This window comes from Anguilla rostrata, chromosome 8 (assembly GCF_018555375.3).
Source record: "Anguilla rostrata isolate EN2019 chromosome 8, ASM1855537v3, whole genome shotgun sequence".
Taxonomy (NCBI): domain Eukaryota; kingdom Metazoa; phylum Chordata; class Actinopteri; order Anguilliformes; family Anguillidae; genus Anguilla; species Anguilla rostrata.
In genome coordinates this window covers 22,765,305-22,786,994 of record NC_057940.1, presented here as the reverse complement: position 1 = coordinate 22,786,994, position 21,690 = coordinate 22,765,305, and the positions used below count along the sequence as shown (strand labels likewise).

At 37.2% G+C, this 21,690-nt stretch overlaps 2 protein-coding genes across 9 annotated transcripts in view; both read left to right on the top strand.

The window, feature by feature from the left end:
• dtna (dystrobrevin, alpha) overlaps nucleotides 1-6,376 on the top strand; it is an 86,016-nt gene extending 79,640 nt beyond the window's left edge. For all 8 annotated transcript variants that reach the window (XM_064347069.1, XM_064347073.1, XM_064347071.1 and 5 more), the window contains one exon: nucleotides 281-6,376. In XM_064347069.1, the coding sequence (XP_064203139.1) occupies nucleotides 281-322 (42 nt within the window). In that variant the 3' untranslated portion in view covers nucleotides 323-6,376. The remainder of the gene's footprint in view (nucleotides 1-280) is intronic.
• Nucleotides 6,377-10,327: 3,951 nt separating this feature from the next.
• The window catches only part of mapre2 (microtubule-associated protein, RP/EB family, member 2), a 36,578-nt gene continuing 25,215 nt past the window's right edge, over nucleotides 10,328-21,690 (top strand). The window contains exons 1-2 of the mRNA XM_064347068.1: nucleotides 10,328-10,438; nucleotides 14,629-14,668. The gene's annotated coding sequence lies outside the window, so the exon portion shown is untranslated. The remainder of the gene's footprint in view (nucleotides 10,439-14,628; nucleotides 14,669-21,690) is intronic.

Sequence of the window (21,690 nt, the reverse complement as noted above, 5' to 3'; positions counted from 1 at the left end):
GTGGCTGGAGTGGGTGCCATTGTATAACTGAGGAAAGGGTCCACACAACTTTTTTAAATCTTGGAAAAACTCAGGAAATTTTATTTCAAAAACATTTTTTAAAAAGTGAAAAAAAAAATATCTTTGTTAACATGGTACTGACGTAGGGTTTCATGCTTTTTAGTTCTCTTTGGAAAACAAACTTTGTTCAGAATTTTATGTCAGCTTAATGCACTGTGACAGATATATGTTTATTGATATATTTAGCCAGAAAAAGATTGAGTCTACGGTGTTTCCCTAGATGAGCCATGCCCAGACTGGAGAGGAGAGGTACAGCATGTGAGATCGGAGGATGAGGACTGGGACGGCAGGGGAAGAGGGGGGTCTGCTAGTCCTATCAGAAGAATGGAACGAGCACGAGCCCTGCAGCGAATCCCTCAACAAGAGCACTGGAACTGCTTCCAAAAGATTGTAGTTAGTCATGGGTTTCAAAAGAAATATATCCATATTTACTTATTTTTCAGCGTTTTTGCAACCATGATTCATTGCCTATACCAGGACAGGAAATGGCAGCTTACTGCTGCTTATCCAATAGCAGTATTATCATTGGTGTTGTGATTTTTACTATTACTATAGCAGTTCATTAACGCAATGACATATTCTTCACAGAAAGTCTGGACAAAATGCTTGGTTTGTGTTTGATTTACTGTACTTATTTAGCTTATTAAATTTCAGAAATGTACAAGTGCCACTGAACATTGAGTCATAGCCCTCACTCTGCGTGTCTTATCCTGCTGAACATGCATTTAGCATCAGTCTTCTTGCTTTAGTTTGTATTTCAAAGGACACAGCAGCTTTACTGAAAATCTCAAAATTTCTGTGTTGTTCCTTATATTTGAAGGGCCTTTACATGTAGAATTTATCCATTTTGGAAATGCTTCAATAATTTTAATAATTTAGGAAAGAAGCTAAATCAAAATATGTTTTTGGTCTGTTACCCTGTGGCAAGTTCATGCTGAGCATCCTACCAGAAGGAATTATTTAAATTTATTTAAATGTGAAAGTTTTTCCTGGAACTGATGTTCTAGTGGAAAGAAATACATTTCTCATATGTGAAATGAGTTCCATTATTTGCAATATACATGCCTACTAAACGGTAGGAGCCACATATTCAGGAACCACATATTAAATTTTGTTTTTTCAGTTACCCATTCATGATTTTGCACCTCAGATAGTTGGAACTGTAAGCAAAGGACTGACTTGAATTTCAAATGAAAAAGTTTTTAATCAAAATATCTCAGCCATATTGCTTCTGTAAATATGTGTGTGTTTGTGTGTGTGTGTGTGTGTGTGTGTGCGCGTGCGTGCGTGTGTGTGTGTATAGTATATAAATATAATATATACACATACATATACATATATTTTTTGCATGAAGTAGACTTTTCAACATTAAACTAGTGATGCTGCTAAATAAAGCAGTAAATGACATGTAAAGAGCTAGTTTTACTCCACAGCATAAGGAAGTGTAAACTGTGAAGTGATTTGGGGATTTGAGGATTCTCAATAACATAGCTGTCTATAATACCACAGGTGCCATAAAATCAGAGGACTATGAGAGTTATTGGTTCATTTTCTTTTTGTGTTCTGTGGCTGGTTATTAACAGAGCATGTGTTTAAGAGAAACAGTATAGGTTCTCTCAAGAGGCCTTCAGGTGTTTTTGAGAATTGTTTAATTGAAATTGATTTCTTTCTGGTTTGGTTGTATTTGATTTTGATTCCAATATGTGTGCAGATGTTAGGCTCTTGTGAGCTCTCCCAACATTGTATAAGTAGTTGTAAAAGTAGGATAGCACAAGAGAAATGAGTTGACGTAGCTAATGTTTGGAGTGCTCTGTTCTCTATTCAATTCATCCAACTTGAACTTTGTATTTGAAAGGTAGTTATAACAGTTGATTTGTGTATATCAGCATGATTTATTGCAGAGGCATTTCTTTAAGACATGGGCAAAAACAGCATGGCATTCAGGTATTGAAAAGAATATCCACTATTGTTCATTGCGGTTCCACAAATGAATGTTAATATTGATTGGAATTTATATTTTCTTATTTGTTCACCTTTGACCATTAATAATTAGGATTTGTTGTCTACTTCTGCTGTTCTGTAGTCATCCAGAAAATTGCATGGTATCTTTTATTTAATTGGTGTTTATGTATAATGAAGTAATCTTGCTTGCTTTGAGCCTAATTGTTTGTGTCTTTCACATAAGGTGCTTATTATATACCTGTCCTGTGATTTTCTCCCACTGTTTGTATACAATATAATATTGGTCCCAGTCCAACACATGCTAGATCAGGGTCAAATTCAAATTCAAATTCAAATTCAAATGTGACTCTCTTCTGACTTGATGCCTTTCCCCCAATGGCCATTATTTTGTATTGTGGTAATGCAGTTCTTTTATATAAAGCTAGATGGCGGTGAAACTCTCCAAAACAATTTCTGCTTCCCTCGATTGCCGGAGTCCTGGAAGGGTTTACATAATATTCCCTTTCCAGTCCTTTTAGGCTGCTTCTCCTTCTACACCAGGGGTCTCAAACTCCAGTCCCAGAGGGCCACAGTCTCCGCTGGTTTTCGTGATTTCCTTTCAATCAGCAGCCAATCCTGGCCTTGGGAACAAGGTGTCCAGACTCTTTAGCAATCAATGACTTAAACTAAGCACTTAAGTGCAGGAACACATAAAAAACCAGCAGACACAGCAGCCCTCCAGGATTTGAGTTTGAGATCCCTGCTCTACATCCTCGTTTGCCAACTCCTCTTACTGAGTATGAGTATGCTTTTGGCCATGTTGTGTGTCCCCCAATAGCACTGGAGGTCAATTTAAGCAAGGGCAGTTGGCATGTGGCCCCATCATCAGTTCCCTTCCAGGGATCCGGCATTATGTGCTTTATCCTGGATTGGGAGCATGGGAGAAAATTCCTATTGCCCACAACACTTTGTGTTATAGTTGCAGACAGTTCAAAAATTCAGCGAGGTTTCAGGTTAAGCAATGTAAATGCCAAATTAAAAATATGAAAGAGAATTACATAAGCTCTTATGTTTTTCATCAGCATAATATGAAAAACTGTGTATGAATTATAATACACACTATTTTGTGTACCAGGTATAATGTTATGTATAATGGTGTCTTTCTGTTGAAAAATGCCTGACAGGACAATTATATAGAGAGCTAGCTAGAGTGAATTCTGCATAAGGCCGTTCTGCTAGTCATCAGTAAGGTTCAATATTGATTAGATCAAGCTGGCCACCCAATTAATATTATTTTGTGAATGGTAGCTATAAGATGAAAAAGGATTTAGCTTACTGGCTCACGATATTGACAGTGGGTTGTACAAGTTAATTAGATACCAGGCAAGCTGATTAGATAACTTTGATAGCTTATCTAAATGATAAAGATTAAAATCCATTTATCCACGCCACCCCACCCAGTAAGTTTGGACATACATTGAAATGGCTAACTTGCTAGGTAATTGGATTAAGATATATTTAGCTGGCTTGCTGATTTTATATTTACAATTTGATAAATTATGTTGAAATGTATTGAACTTGCACTGCTATGATTAAACACATAATCTTAATGCGAAATAACACAGCCACAGCTGGGTCCAAAGCTACCGTCTTGAATCTCCTGCCCTCTCCCCTCCCCGTACTGTTCACCTCCTGAGCTGGTTTTCTTGTAGAGGTCAGCAAAACAGCTTACTGGGGTGGCCTCAAATAAAGGAAACAGGATGAGACGCAGCCTAACATTAACACACTATACTGGTGTAATGTCACCTAAGCCCTAGATTCGATCTAAACTGTATATTTGTGGCTTTGTTATTGGGCAAAGCACAATGTATCTCATTCACTTGTCTTCATACTAAGCAGGGCAGCACTGAACAGAAGGCTAAAGCCTCCATTATACACTGTGACGTTTCCCGTGAAATAGCAAAATAATGAAAGATTTAAAGTGCTATTTTAAGATTTTCCAGAAAATGGCTATATTACGTTAGGTTCATGTATTCTTTCCACTTTAAACTTTATCTAAAATGATTTTGCAAACAGACAAAAAATATCTCATATTCATCAACTTTCTTTTAGAAGAATTTACACATTCTTCTGTTCTTATTTAGAAATTGATGCCATTCCTCCTATTAAAAAATCTCCCTTCTCTTTAGGGCTGTCCTCTGTCTATATTTCCACACTTCAAGGAGATGGGTCAGTGTGGCTGCTACAAGCTTCCATACCATACACCATATGGCATCTGTCATTAAAATGTTTTTTTTTTTTAATCAGCTGTGATGCACATACCCTGCTAGTGCACAAAAAAATCACAGATGTCAGCTCAGGACAAGTACCCCTTACACACATAAAAAAGGGTCTGGGTCCATAACTAACTCTTAAGGGTCCAGTTAAATCTATGCCATACTTTTTTCAACATCCATTTTTATTCAATGTAGACCATTCCTTATTCAAAATCCATTCATAATATATTTATTTATCATTGCTTATCGAACATCCAGCCTGATTGCATGTACGTATATTCTGTCACTCACTCAACATACATTCTTAGGATACATGTACAATTGTTAATTTAACATTATTTCAGATTCATATTTATCATATTCAATTGGTTATTCAAGATCATTTGGTACTAAAGAGTTAACTTATATTAGACCACCTACATTTCCAAAAATGCCCAAATGGAGAATACTGTCATGACACCTGGTCTAGTGAACAAAAAATCCTTTGATGTATCATAGTTATTTTTATCATTAAATGTCCTGTAATAAATTATATTATTTTTACATCAATGGCATGTGGCACAAAGCAAAGCTAATTTTACACACTGCATGATCATTGTCTCACATTCAACAAACTACTGATGAGTATATGCAAGCCAGATGGAACTCAGTGAAACACCTGCCCAACTATACTAGTAGCAGCTGCATTAGACTGGTCCACCTCTCCTATCTGTTAATTCTATTGACATTTCAGTCTTGAACTCAAACCCATCTTTCATCTTTATTTAAATGGCTTTCATTTAATATATATGAGCAATGCTTTAAAATTCCCTTTTTTGAAATGTTGGCATCTACACTGCCTTTTTCTCTTTGTTCAGTATGTAGTGTTAATATTATTCAAAGAGTGCATTTTCATATTATACATGTAACTCAAGTTTATATGGAATTAAATTTAGATGTGTAATAACAGACAAATCAAGCTGATGTCTGGCCTCCATTTTTCAGTCAAACGGTTCAATCCCCTTCAGCTAACACTTGAGCAATGCTGTGTGCTGTCTACTGGCTTAAGAGTTTGGGTGTGCAGAGATCTTTCCCTCTGAATGGACTACTGTTTTGGTAAGAAATAATATTTACTTTCTTAATTTCATGAACTGCCCACTTTTATTCATGGAGCATCAACATTTTGGTGGGGTGTATAGCATCCCCTGTGGTTGGGAAAAGTGGAAACAAGTTAAAATTTAATTTATCTGTCATTTAACTGCAGATTTGGTGACTAGACCAAGGGTTTTATTTTCTGTGGTTTTCCCAGTTTTTACAAATCAATAATGTAGTGTTACCATGTAAATACGTATTGATTAATGAGCAAAACCCAAGAAAATGGTTAATTCAGCTGTACATATGACACTAATATGCCCTGAATATGTAAGGAGAACACTGGTCAAAATCTATAATTGATTATTTTGAACACGTGTGCCTACACGCACACTGCCATGTCTATGTGCGTGCGCATATGTATGTATTTGTAAAATGATCAATTATATATTATGTACATGTGGATATGGATATGGATAAGCAATTCCTTACATTCTAGAAATGCAGCGCAAGTACTAGCTCCAAGTCCTATCAACTTCACTGGACATCATCACTCTCAAGTCAACTAGCCAGCTACTGCTTTCCCTGTACAAAGTTTGCTTATTACATAAATACAGTAGTGTGTCACAATCTGCTCAGAGAACAAAAGATCACCCTCAATCCGCAGAATTCAGGAATGATTTTCTTCATATCCATATGTATTATACATCATATAATGTTATAGCTTTTGACTGCAGTTCCCCTTCAAGGGCACTGTATTTTGAACCAAAAATGTACATTTGTCCAGCTGTCACTACTAAATGTAAAAAATAGTACTTTAAATGCTACTACTGTGCTTGACACCTTTAGAAGTAATACACTGAACAAGGAAGCACTAAATATGCCTACTTTGTCTCTTCATGGTATTGTAATAGAATTAATGATGTCTGTTTTGTATTGTTGTTCAGTATCTTTTTTTTTTGTTTGTTTGTGTTGGAAACAACTGGGACATGTTATATTTTGAAGTGATTAAAATATTTAAATGTGAATATCCTGGAATGAAATTCTTTCTTATTAATATTATTTGTATTATTAAGGTGAAGGATAATAAATATTGTTTTAATAGGGTTCGCACAAAGGCCTGGCATCCTTTGGGGGGCTCCAGACAGATGGGGCCCTAAGTGAATGCCTATGCCTAGAAACAGCTCTGGTTAATGGTTAATAAGAAAGGTAAAGAGTGGTTATTTTGGTTGGTTTTTTATTTAGCTTGAGTCTAGCTGGGCATTTGGAATCCCACTGGGATTAGCTGGGCATCCCACTGGAACAACACATTTCATTACTAGCCACAGCAGTCTGAATTTTGAGCACACAGTACCTATTGGTAAATTCATCATTGTTTGCTCTTAAAATGTGGACAAGAGGATTGTACATTCGTATTGGATTGTAAATTCATAGTCACTCAGGTCTTGCATGGAGCAGCGCAAATCCTGATTGGTATAAAGTAGCAGTTAATGTCTATACTAACAGGTGCCAGTAGAGCTATCTAGAGAAAGCACGGTTTATTTTATGTCTATTTGCCCTTATTTAAATTTGATGACAAATTTCTATAGTATTACATTATGTGTATTATAATTATTTTTTATAACATTTTTGTTTTTAGGGAGAAAATGACAAATCATTTCTGGTGTGTATTTAATCGGAATTGAAAAAATTAGCTTTTTTTCCTTCCTGTTTGATTTGGTGATTTTGTAGATCTGTGCATCTTAGTGTGCTTTCTGTCAGCTGCCCCTTATTTTACCAGCTGATTTGAGTAGTCATTTTATCCAGGGGACCTCAGTAGAGGGCCACACTGGGGGCTGACAGAAAACACCAGAACACCAGAAGGAGTCTCTTTTGCACAATAGGGTGATAGGAGCCCTGCTGACCATGTGGACTGGTTACATTCCAAATAAATGAAGTAAATAAAGTGGTAATCAAATTGTTAATCAGTTATTTTATCCATCTAATATTTCATTTCCCCAATCTCTGTAAACCTTCGGAAAAATAAGACCACCTCAATGTGGCTCATATCAACCAATATCTGCTAAATAGAATGCTGAAGTACTAAGGTCCTAGGTCCAGTAAATTCTGTCCATACATCATTCTGGGTTCATTCCAAATAAACATTGCTTCATCTCTACTGATTATTCAGTGGTTCTTCAAATACACTTCATTCAGAGAAACTTAAATACGCAGTTAGCAGTGGGTCCAGCTCTGTTGGCACAAAATTGTTGTGGAAATGTATAGCTTTGTACTGCTCTGTCTAGTGTCATTTACTTTTGCTACGATACAAACTTGCTTTGTTTGGTTAACACTTATTGTAAATAGGCATTGTGTGCATTCTTAGTGATATTACGCTTCAGTAGGACTAACACTGCCATTATCCTTGCCTGGGGAGGCTGTATCATGTGCTAAACACAGGGGTGTCAGTAATTGTGAAACCAGTTTTTTTGGAAATAAATAGTTTATGATTTATTTTCTACAGTCTCTTGAGCATTGTTTTCAAGGCTGACAATAATTCTCGCCTGAATTTTACATTTTGAAACATATTAAATTATACAATGCACATACTTCACTCTCCAGTGACCGTGACATTTGGTGTTGGAATTAATATAGAAACCAGCGAGCTATGCAGTGAGCAGTCCTGCTGCTTTGGGCAAGCAGATGCTTACAGTAGCAGACAATTATTTAATTTATGTCTCCCACCTACTCTGAGGCAGGAGGTTGATGCATAGCTCCTGTGGGTGGTAGTGTAGCATAATGGCTTGAGAGCTGAGCTTGTACCCTTGAGTAAGGTACATAACCTGAATTGATTCTGTAAATGTGAAGCTGTATATATTGATTGTTTGCAAGAAGAAATGCAAGCTTTACAAGTTTATGTGGATAAGAGAGTATGCTAAAATGTGAATGTAAAGCCTTCAAGGAAACTCTCAGACTGTAGAAAATCAGGGCCATCAGTCATGCATTTTCCCACTGGAGGGCGTCAAGGTTATAGCAGCACCTAGAATTGGAATTTTAACACACTCCTGATGTTAACACATGACAAACAAAGCAACAGTGTAGAATACTCGAGCGTATACACAGTATATAATTACGAATACAAATGGTAAACATAATTATAAATAGTTTACAGAACACAAACCTTAAAAGTATGAGTAGGACTTACAGCAGTGATTATGTATACATTGTCCACCTGTCACTGAAACTCATAGCAAAAGTTCTCAGTGTTGCTGGTGATGCTTTTTTCAATGAGGCAGTTCTAAACTATGGTTTTCCGTGGGTAGTCTTCCCACACATGCAAACACATTTTCCAAATGAGTCAATTTACCCCTAATATGTTAAAAGGGGAAAGGTTAAATGTATAACTTTTGTTGTTGGGTTTATTTTTCACAAAGCACTCAGAATATTTACAGAGGCAGGAGTTGAAAGGACTCAAACCGGGCCTGCCATCCCATTCATTCTGCATTACAAGTCTCCAAAATAACCATGGTCATTAACAATGGAGTCATAGATGTTTGCTAAAATTAATCAATTTCCTTGAATCTCAGCCCAAAGGATAACAACTTGTCCATAGCCATTCTCGGCCACACATTTAAATTGAAAGTGCAGAACTATAATCGTGCTCCTCCACTATTGCTGCACCTGCCAAATGTATACACATGGTCTAACCAATCTCTCTGCTCTGTATCCAAGACATGACTCACTGGTTCAAATATAAACCAGGTCATTTATTTATTTTAAAAAAAAATTATTTTAGAAAGGATTTTTTTTTCCTCTTGACTAACCGGTTCAGGCCCCTATCGTTCCATCTAATGAGGTACAACCCCTCAGGCCTCCCATCAGGATAGATATTGATCATACAAATATTGTCTTTCCAAAGCCAGTTTGACTCCTAGTGGGGAGAAATGAAATAATCCCAAGAAAAGAAAATGATTACAGAATGTGTGAGTTTGGGTGGACAGAGAGAAAGGAGAGACCCAGGCATGAGAAAAGTGAGACCCCCTCCCACCCAAAAAAAGTTTAGTACAGTTACAGTAAGTGATGTTTATCGCCCCATACTACAAACCATGACCACATAGCATACATTTCTCATTGGTAAATTTACATAAATTGTCATTTCTTCCATTTTCTGACACTGAAAAAAGCTATGCTAAACAATGTCATATGCATGCAGAGGTACAATTACAATGCAGACACAGTTCCACACATTACTGTGAACTGAAAATGAGCAACACTAGTAAAGGGGAAAACATATCATTATTCTTATTCTTCTTTCTATAATAATAATAATAATAATAATAATAATAATGACATAATCATTTCCAGGCATTATTACTTGGGAGTGAAGACTGCTGGGGGGGGGGTTGATGCTTGTTTGTGAAGCCTCATTTGCAAATGCCTGGGGAACTGCAGTCCACTCATATATGCTTACATCTTGGTTGAAAATTAAAGACTAGGTACAAATGTAGTAGTAGTAGTGCCCTGCACCCTGCCTCTGCCAGATGGCTGAAGTCTTGATTTAACATTGCTTTTTGTGGGCTTTTACTTCTCGATTTAACGTTGCTGGTGCACCAATGAGCATTTATTTCATACGTTGATTCATAGATCATTTGGTGACACATGGCTTTATGGAACAACACCCAAAATATTATGAAAACCCCCTTATTCAATACCGATAAAATCGATTTTCTGAACATATTGTGTGACATACAATTTAAATATAAAATTCGGGGGTAGAAGCGTAGAATGACAGACATTTTTCACGTTTTTGGAAATATATTGAAACAATGGACCGTAGGAAAGTAGCTAATCGCATGCTGTAAATTGTGAAATGTCAAACAGTTTATGGCCCTTTTCTTAAAATCGCGGAAATGCACAAGCATGCTATGGTTGGTCCTCATACTATGAGCAGGTCAATATAGTATTAGTAGGCTACACGTCAGTGTTAAAAATATTCGCCTGGTGTGTTGGTTCGCGGTATCACGTGATTAAGTGAGAGCGAGGGTGGAGTAAATCAGAAAAAGCAGCTACTCGTTATTGGTACACAAGGAAACAGTGAACTGAGGGAACTGGTGAGTGAAGTCCAAGATGCATCACCTATGTTTTCTAATATTGACATTAATAGTAGCTGCTACTCTTTAGCACACAATTGTGATTGCGTATATCCTGTTCACGTTTACCTCAGTGTTTTTAAAGCAGCAAATCAAAGATACAAGTCCGGTGTGTCAACGTGGGCTTTGGTTTCGGTTTATCATGCCTGCTACTATGCTAAGCTAAGTTGGACAAACCTAATTATTGCAATGGCAAGTGATGCCTCTAAGAATTATCTCCGCCAGTTTCAAACGTTAATCGGATTTTTTCTTCATGCAATCGTTCTATTTATAGTGATTTTCATTGAGATCAAACTTGTGCACAGGGGAAATAAACTTGCTAGCTGTCACGTTACAAATGTAGCCGGCTCGCAATCTAGCTAACTAAGCTAATTACAAAGTAACCCCAAGGATAAATCACACCTCTGTATATCGAATTGCTTCACAAGGAATGACTTCAACTAATTTTGTAGGTAATTTCCACAAAAATGTTTCCACCGGAAAAAGATGTATAAAGAAAGTATATTCCAAGCATTCCAAGATCAGAGCGATTCATTTCATCTTCCTGCGAACCGAAGTCTTGATAGCAAATTTATGCAAACTTACAACTAAACTTTCCCGATATTTTTCACACAAACTAAACACTATAGCAGTCTTGCTGAGCAATGCTACCCACGTTATGCTACATTATCTACATTAGATTATGTAACTAGTCACTATAATTCATCTCACCATCTCTTCTTTCATTTAGTTTCTTCAAATGTCATCAGACAAATCCCAAAGTGCAGGCCTGTGCGAAATTATCTGTATGGCTTTAACATTCCCAACTTCAGTTAGCCCATTCCATACAGCATATGTAACTACTTGCTTTGGTATTGATTGGTACTTCACATTACAAACCTGAACCCTGGAACATTAAGTACAATACCGAGGATTACAGGATGATCATCAACACAAGAATGCATATTTAATATAAGTGTAAAGGATGACATATACAGACGGGTGACAAATTAAAGTAAAAACTAACATAAAGTATCTTAATAAGGTGTTTTACCACCAGACCAGCTTCAATGTGCCTTGGCATAGATTCTGCTAGTCTCTGGAACTCTAGTGGAGGGATGGATCACCATTCTTGACAAAAATGTTCCCTCGTTTTGTGTTTTGATGATGGTGGTGGAGGGCGCTGTCTAATACGTTGGTCCAAAATCTCCCATAGGTGTTCAATTGGGTTGAAATCTGGTGACTGCAAAGGTCATAGCATATGATTCACTTAATTTTCATACTCGTCAAACCATTCCGTGTAGCCTATTAATACTATATTGACCTGCTCGTGCCCTGTGGATGGGGGCATCGTCATCCTCAAAGAGATCACTCCCATCAGGATAGAAATGTTTCATCATAGGATTAAGGTGATAACTCAGAATAACTTTGTATTCATTTGCAGTGACCCTTCCCTCTAAGGGGACAAGTGGACTCAAACCATGCCAGGGAAATGCCCCCCATAGCATAACAGAGCCACCAAACCGCCTCACTCTAGGGGTCAAGAATTCAAGCCTAAAATGTTCTCTTGGTGTATGCCACATATGTACTCGCTCACTTGTGGAGTATATGGTTAAGGATGACTCATCTGAAAATATATCACTTTTTGCCACATCTCTGTAGACCAGTGCCTATGGTTTTTGCACCATTGAACTCTCAAATCCACATTCATCTTTGTAATGAGGGGTTTATGCACTGCAACCCCACTATAATATTCCTCTCTATGACACAGTCTGATCTTGTCCTGCATTGACATTCTCAGTCTTCTGAGTTGCTCTTCTGTTTTTCCTTACATATTGCACTAATGCATGGACATCGCAGTCATCGAATGTTCGCTTTCGACCATAATTTCTGAACCCATTTACTTATGTCTTTCACATAGATCTAAATACGGATGTCATTTTAGTAATTTTTCCTATTGAAACACTAGCCATTTGAGCTAGTCTTTGTGACTGAAGCTCCAGCTATCCTTGCCCCAATAATGAACCCTCTTTCAAAGTCACTTAGACCTTTTCTTCATGCCATCTTGATCAAAAATCAAGGTCAAGTGGGCCTGCTAAGCATTTTTATGCATTCCACAGAGCATGATAGAATGTTAATTGCTTAATTGTATCATACAGTGCACCTGTATGGAAGCATCTGCATTCATTATGTTTCTCCACTCATTTATTCAGATTTTCCTTTGATTTGTCACCTGTCTGTATGTGTCTAGTTTCAAAAACTATTCAAAATGCTTTCTTATCATTAGGGCTGCCAGTTTGTTTCCCCTTGCTTTCTTGCTTTGCACTTCACTCCTCCGCCAGCTAGAGGTTGTGATTGCCTCTTTGTCAAGCCCCTTCTAAAGCAATTATCCCATTTGCACCACCTAAATAATCTAAGGCGATAAAGTAATTGGCACTAATTTAAAAACAGATGATGATCGGCAGCGATGTTTTCAAGCAACACTCACGTGTTAAATTCAGTTCAATTACTTAATACCATGGACAAGCTGCCGTATTTAAAAATGTTATGCACGGGCATGGTACGTTTTGTTAGAAGCAGTGGGAAATGCCCACATTAAAAATGAGAGCAGTTGTATCACATTTAATTTGCACAAAAAAGTTAAATAAATGATTTCATGATTCAGCTAATTAACTAATAATGGCCTTCAGGCAAACAAATTTATTACAAACTAATAGTCCATCAATTACTCAGACCAGACATTATATTGTCAAGCTGGACCAGCACAAATAATTAAAAGACTTTCAGTTCAAAACTTGGCATCTGGCAGGCCTCATAGGCCATTGTTTTTGCATAATAATAATAATAAAAATAATAAGAGAATATTTAAGTACATTACCATGAGCATTTAAGTGAACCTCATTCACAGAGATTTTCTGCTAACTAGCAAGGTTTTTATGTATTGATCATACACATAAAGACTACAGTTTCACGAGATGGCAATCCCAGGGCCAAGTTACATGGGAAAAAAATACCAAAAACTGCATAGTATATGAAAGCATGGGGACAATTTCTCTGGAAGAGTGTTTGAAGTTTAGCTGTAATTTGACATCATCTTGGCTTTCTGACAGATTTTAGTAATTATGTTTTTACAATTGTATGGAGTGTGCATGCTTTATGGGTTAGACTTTTTTGTTGCGATATCATGTTTTATGTTGTGTAATGTAAGTTAAGGGTGATGATATTAAGTTGTTATATCATTATGAATGTTAGAAGCCTTACAACAATTGCATGGTTGTCACCAAATTATTCAAGTAATTGCAGAATATGTAACAGGGACAGGTGGATAAGTAGATAGTCAGGACACCTGAAACTACTGTTTTGCTGTCCCAAACTACAAAACTGATTCAAAGCCCAGGGAACTACTCGTAAATTATTTTGGCCCTGGATGAACACTTAATTTTTTTTTTTTTTAAAGCTAGCTGCCATTTCTTTTGGAATGTATGTGTGTTGTTATGCAAGAACCACATTTTCACAAATTTAGAGAACGGAATCCTCACTAATACAGGGTTAGCAAGGTTGCTATAAGTTGGAGGCTGTGTTTTACTTGTGTGCAAAATTCAGTTCTCATTTCAGGAACCTCCACTATCAATTCAGTAGAGCACAAACAAGCACATGCTGTCCTCCAAAAGACTGTAGATATGAACAGATTTATTTTTATCATTTATTCACAGTAAGTTTTTATGTTATGCTGGTACTTTCTTTGAGGACAGAAGTATCAGGTTGCATCTGTCATATGTCTGAAATATTTCCAACAAAGAAAACAGAATTTGTTTTTGAATAATAATTGGGTCATATTAAACATATGAAATCTCTGGAGTCATAACGTTACTTGAATTGTATTTTCTTGCTTTCAGCAACAACCCCCAGAATGCCAGTGTACTAGCCATTTTATCGCCATAAAGTCATTAGAAGCTTCTGAATGTTGTAAACTGGGCTGCTGGTACCACCTCAGACTCAGTGACAGAAGGAACATCTGGAGACCACAGAGTCTCCTGCAACAGATTGCTATTGTTCATCTCTCTCAGTGAGGCCTCTGTTACAGTCCACACTGCCATTTACCAGATCTGCAATTCCAAATGCAGGACCATTCTACTGCTTGGTTAAATGAAGGGCTGTATCGTTTCTTTCAGATCCGTGGAGGACAAATAACCACAGTGCATAGGTGAAAGGGTGAGTGGAAGCATATTTTAAAATGACTATTTGATTTAAGTCTGACCGTAAACAGAAGATCAGAATTATTTTTACCCTGAACCCTGAGTCCCCAGGTCTAGGTTTTAAACTATAACCTCTGTAACTCAAGTATAGAATTGTTCAAATGATATCAAGGTAGAATTTATTAATAGATTATATATATTTAATCAAGGCTATGTGAGGTATGTACTGTATATAGAGGTAAATGGAGGTGGGTGGCATGCTAAAATGTTTCTTGCCTATAAAAGTCGGTTTGAGTTTTATTGTGTTGTGAACTAATATACCAAAAAGGAACATCCCCAGTCTGGCTCTTTGGTAGAACCCCAGGGCCCTTTGGCAGGGTAGTTTTTACTAAATCCATTTAAATAAATTTATGCCCAGATGACAGTATGAAATGGCACATTAATCCTGTCAGATCCTGAGTTCATATCTTATCAGGTGCTAATTTTCAATTTAACTTTTGCCCAGTCTTGAGAATCATTGGCGAGTGAGTACTGTACCAATGAAAATATTTATGTAATCCACGTTCATTGAAATGAACCACTTCACAATAGCCAAGTGCAACACTTACCAGCTTGCTGTATTGTTAAAATGGTGGAGCTGACCATTTTCAGGATTTGTATTTTTCTTAAGATACAATGGTGCAGGTAAATGCATTATTTGTGTGCTTTGTGTGTAGTAATTATACAATGTGATACTCAATCAGGTTTTGAAATATATAATTCTCAAATATGTGCAATTTTCTGGATGCCGGTGTATATGTATATTAATTAATTATCTGGTGCATTTCATTTTATGGGCACACGGTGGCACTAATGCACATTTTGTACCTACATGTATTTTTTAATGAACACACAGATACACTAATGCACATACAGTATTTGAAAGGATACCTGTCCACTGCAGCTCTTTAAGGCTCTGACTCCCACTTAAATCCAAATGTTTTAAGCTGTCACTTCACCAGTGAGGTGAATTCATACTTAAAGGACTGCCTGTTTGTCAGCACAAATGAGCCTTATGAATTTCTTTAAACATCTTATTCTGGAAAGAATTGTGCTGCCACATGTTTACTCTTGATAACATATTTTAGTGATATTTCACTATCTGGTATGAAATCTTGACCATGCCAATGATTGGACATGAGCCCTGGAGAGGGACCTGTAATTGGCTGCCACATTGCCCAAGGAGAGAGTATTTCACTTTTGGGGGAAGGCCCATTCTACACGCAAACCCCCTCTAGTCAGTGAGGGGCGCTGTCCCTGTACCAGCGGCTGCAAGACTCTTTCAAAGCTGTGACCTCATAGGTCAACTGGTAACTTGCTTCACATGCATTGAAGAAGGAACATACTCACCTTTCTGCTTTCTCACAAATCCATGGAGGTGCCTGTACTTATTGAAAGGCCCTATGAATACAATTGGGCATTTACAGTAATTTAAAATGTTCTTTGTGGAGCTGCTTGGTGGCTAATCCTGTTAAGGCACTGTTCTAGTGCACGGGTGGGCCCCATGCTCTAGTTTCCCTTCTGGACCTGCAGGGCAGTATCAGGGGTAAGGAAGGGAATTGGTTGGCCGGTATGACAGCATTTCATTGCACACTAGTAAAAAACCCACTGGTCAGACTCATGTCTGTGCAAGCCTGACTTGTAGACTACAGTGTGATGAGAATCAGCAGGTCACATCATGCACATGCCTGTGCATCATGCATCACGGAGTGCTGACACCGAATACAATTCGGAATTCAAAATTAGGAGTAAAAGGCAGGGAAAACTTTTTTATAAAGTCATTTCATTGTTAAATTGGATAACTTTAAGTAGCCGCCAATGAGTGTGTTTAACTGGTACTGGCTTTTACAAGAATATTATATTGCTCTGTTACATACTACTGTATATAGGCTAATGTTTTGTGAATGTAAGGATAAATAGCTGGCAGCTAGTAGCAGGATACCTAGCTTAACCTGGTTAGCTGGCGTTACAGGGGTTGTTAAAGCAGCTATCCACATCACTTCATGTGTTTGCTGTCTGTGTTACAATGTAGGAAGACAAAGTTATGCAGAGTTTGCAAACAACTAGTTAAACCACTGTAATGCCATTTAATGTGGGCAATCTCTTGGTAGATTTCAGTATAACAGGTTTTTCACTTCAGCAAACATCACTACTCTGTCTAATCTTTCATAAGATTTTAAGAAAACAGAAAACAGGTGTTGGCTTGTGAGAATGGAGGCTTAAATTTGGAAACTCCTGGGAAACCTCTGGAAGTTGTGGCAAATGTTAGTCAAATTTGCTTGACTTAGTTTATGTTTGATTTAGCAGGAATTGCAATTGGCCGTGTTATTTTGTGCCTTAGTGTAGTGCAAATGTCAATTTGAGACAAACAAGCAATCAATTTCAGACAGCAGTCAAGTTTTAGCAATGGACTTGTGCATCAGGCTTGGTGCACCTAGAATTCAAAATACATTGAATTGCTTTTAGACTGTGAGCAAACTGTATTTTCTTTGGGGTTCGTCGTTGGTCTCACAATGCATTATACGTAGTCATTATACATTGGATTGGAATTGACAGTATCACTTCTCTTCCTTTCATCTTTGGTGTGCGTCGAAAAACTGGCTCCTAGTACTCATTTCGGAGTCCATTTATTTAGGCAGTCTTGGAGCTTATCTTAGACTTCTCTGTAAAGTGTTTACTTTGTATGATTTAAAATTCTGTAGCCTAAATATTGAAACTCCAGACCAAGAAATGGATTTCAAGTGACAAGAAGTGTTGAAAATGCCATAAAAGTGTGGAAATTGAAATAAGAGGACCATGACACACATACTTTAACTTATGAAGGCAATCAAGCGTTTACCTCAGACCTACCTGCCAACCATGCATTTTATAAGATCAAAAATTTTATTTTGCCTATGCAAGTACTGATGTTACAGTTTTTAAAAACAATTGAAGTTCCCGACAAAAGATTGCAATTAATAAAATTTTTCTTGACTTGTTACATTTCCTGTATCCATGTTCTTTGGGAAATACCTCAGACTTAATGTTTTGCCTACAATATGCACTTACAGTGCTAGTTTGCTTACATGCCTTCTGGGAGAAGGGGCTCAGCACATTCCAGATGGGGCCTCCCACTGAGTCAAGTGGTGCAAAAATAGCACCCCAGAATCAGAGGTGCAATTAAGTGGTTATCGTATATGGTTTGGTAGCCAACCTTGCCCACTAATGTTCACTGTTCCACGTTTCACTCCCTGGACTCACTGTTTAGCATTTATTGTGTTTTCACTTGAGATGTATTGCCATGACGCAAATTCCTTCTGAAAATGCAGTTTTGGGAAGCATACTCATCTCATCTTGTTTGTTCTGGTTGAGTAAACTCTCTGAGGTTTGGCATGGACAGAAGCCTACCTGTGTGAATCATTTTGATTATTTCCTTGTCTGAGACTTTGAAATTTCAAATTTGACTTAAGGACTGCTAGACGGCTCATTCGGTTAAGGTATCATGCATGATAATATCTGGACTGTACCAGTGCTAACTGTGGCCAGTAGGTCCATAGGGTGCAATTGGCGATTGCATAGCCCAGAGAATGGGATGGATCCGTCAGATAGGGCTCCCCGTTCATTGCTATCTGGCAACCCCTGCTGGTCGATCGGGTGCCCATATATTGCAGTCAAAGCTGCATATGCAAGTTTTTCCTTTGATTCTGCTCTATATGAGCTTAACCGTAGTGTGTGAACGGCGTGTGAAGAAGCAGCTGGTGACAGGAAGATAACCATGGATGTCTACAATCTCCTGAAATTACAGTGGGGTTTGCAGCATGAATGCGGTTGCATATGCAGGTAATTGTACATTTGAATGTCCAATTGGGGTGGGAATTGGATATATTCAGCCCCATTTTGGGCGCCAAAATTTTATTGACTTGTCCCACTGAGCTATAGCCTGTACCTGTGTAATGAGTTTCATGCTCCAGGGGTTCTCCCTCTCTACTGTGAGCTCTCTACTAAACAGATCAGTGGCTGTCTTTCTACAAAGAGGATTAACAATTACCAATTTAACAGATTAACAATTTAAATTTGTTATCAGAGTGAAAGACAAACATGCATGTTAGCAAGTCTAACAGAAAAAATTCTCACCTCGTGTTGAGGAGGCAGAAGAAGTTCACTTCCTTCCACTGTTTTTCTCATTGACAGTCTTAGTCAGAGAGTAAGCATATAACTATATAATTTCCTCTTGGTATTCCTTATTATGGAGTTTAAAAATCTGCATATGGTAAGTCAACCACTAAGCATGATATGGAGTAGTTCTCAAAATATCTGGACAAATTAAGAAACAATCAATAGCTATAGAAATGCATTCAGTGTTGTATAGGACCTGTTTCGGCCTGTCACATTGTGAAATGTTCTTCAGTTATTCATAGTGTGAAATCTAACATTGTAAACTAAATTCCATGTTGATGTTGAGATTTGGGTGTCACATGTTAAATTAGGTTTTTCCCATTTTATGTATCTTGAAAAGTACACAAGTATTGCTGTAATTATGGCTCAGAGATAGCTGAGTACGTGAACCTCTGGGCTGTCAACCTCATTTTTAGCTGTTATCCTCCAGGCGTCCCTTTAGGCATCCCAAACCCAGCAGCCCATTGATAATCCATCTATGATTCAGTAGAGGCATTGATAAGTGTTGCTGATATTATTCTTGAAAATTTGAATCCCCAAAATCTCGTGCATATGCATCTCTCAGACATTATGCATACAATTCTTTCTCCATCTGAGAGACTGATCTACATTAGAAAGTTATTCTCTAATCTCTACCAATGAGACTGCCTCCTGAACCATGCAGTCAGAACCAGGGGCTGGTTGCACCAGCTGTGCATAAGTAAGAACAAAGCCTGGCTGCAACATAAATCTCTACTTGCGCACTTCTAAAAGAAAATGTGTTGCACCACACAAGATAGTTTGAACATAACCCTACATATAAAAGGAAATACTGTGTCAGGAAAAAGTATTTGCCGGCTTCCTGATTTCCTCTATTATTGAATATTTGTCAGACTAAATGGTTTCCGATCTTTAGACAAAATTATATATTAGACAAAGGGAAACCGTGTTAAATGCAAGACACATATTTTAATTAGAGCCCGACCGATATATTTCGGTTTGGCCGATATATCGGCCATTATTTGACTTTTTTGACGACATCGGGATCGGCAGTTATGCCGCCGATATGCCCCGATTTTTTAATAAGTATAATAAACAAAAAAACAATGATTATTTATCTGTACTTGTCTGTTCGAACGTTGTAATTGCTATTTACTAGAATTATCCAGTAGAGGGAACTCTAATACAAGTGTGAACTGCAGCCGCTGACGCGCTACTTCTCTAATAAGACGTTTGTCACTGGTGCCTCATCAAATATTCTCCACTGCAAGACTTGTATGCACAGATTCGATTGCCGCAAGAAGGGTATGTATATTTAGTGAAAGTTTTTAATTAAATGCGTTTATACGACCACTATGTTTATCAATCCTCATTATCAAGCGAGCGAGCTAGCTAACATATTTGGTTCACTTTAGCAAGCTAGCTGGCTAGCAAGCCTTTATGAAGTGGCAGTGAGCTCATAAGCAGCGTAGGATCGACATTTCCAGAGGACATCGCTGTATTCTCAAATAAATAACCAGCCAAAATAAAATGGTGATTGAACGTATCACACATTTGTTTTTTTTATCTGAGATAATGATATTAGCTACTATATGATGCAATCACGCGTTGGCTGTGTAAATTGCAAGCGAGTGTGTCATCTAGTCACGCGTCATCGTAGCAAGCTAACCAGACAGTAAAAACGCAGCTAAAACACTTCTAACATGGATCATTTTATGCCATGTTATCTAGCTTTGTCGTGATAACATGAGAGAAGGATTGCTGTTGGAGAAGTGAATCAACCAACAGGTAGCGCGGGTAACTTGCACGAAAGCGCATTGTTTTTTTCACGTATTTCATCCAGTCAATTTAATTTCATCTAACGTTACACTTGATTCACTCTTTAGCTCCGCTAGATAATCTCTTACTCTTTGAGATCATGTAGTAGAAATAAAATAAGAAAATATAATTAATTTAACTTACTGAGAATATATAATAAGAAATAATGAGGCTGTGTCAATAGCTAATGCGTTATTGCGAGCGAGTGTGTCATCTAGTCACGTGTCAGAGCGCATTGTAGTTATTTTCACCGCCTAATTCTTATGGACAGGGAAGCTCGCTAGATAGTCTTACTCTTTGAGATCATGTAGTAGGAATAAAATAAGAAAATATAATTAATGTACTGAGAATAGATACTAAGAAATAATAACAAATTAATAACAACAACAATAATAATAATATTCATAAATATTCATAATATTTTTTTTAAATTAATTTTTTATAGATGGCTGGAAAAGAAAGGAGTAAAAGCAAGGTGTGGAGTTATTTTGATTTCACACACTTAAAGATGGCGTTAATATATATTTAATTTAATTTAATCATCTTTTTATGTTCTTTAAGTTCTTTGTGTGTTTTTTTATTTATTTTTTTGCTTATAAGTTAAATGTTCTTAAATATAGAAACTTTAATAAAATATAAATTTTTCAAATTGATTTGAAAATGTTGCACTTTTTGACAAAATATCGGTCAAAACATCGGTAATCGGTGGGCTAGGACTCTCCAAAATCGGGATCGGCATCGGACCCAAAAATCTGGCATCGGTCGGGCTCTAATTTTAATATTTCATTTATTTAATGAAATATTCAAACATTTCATTAAATAAAATGCCCATATCACATAGTTATCGTTGACATAGCTAGGTAGCTAGTTATTTTGTTTGTTGCTCCTCAAAAAGCTAGCCTTGAACCTAATTTTGCACTTCTATCTGTTTCTTATTTTGTATCAACATCACTGCCCCCCGCTCCCCCACTTGATTGGTACTTGGTGGGCATTTAAATTTTTACAGAAATTTTTTTAACACACTGTGCTGAATCTGACAAATGTGGG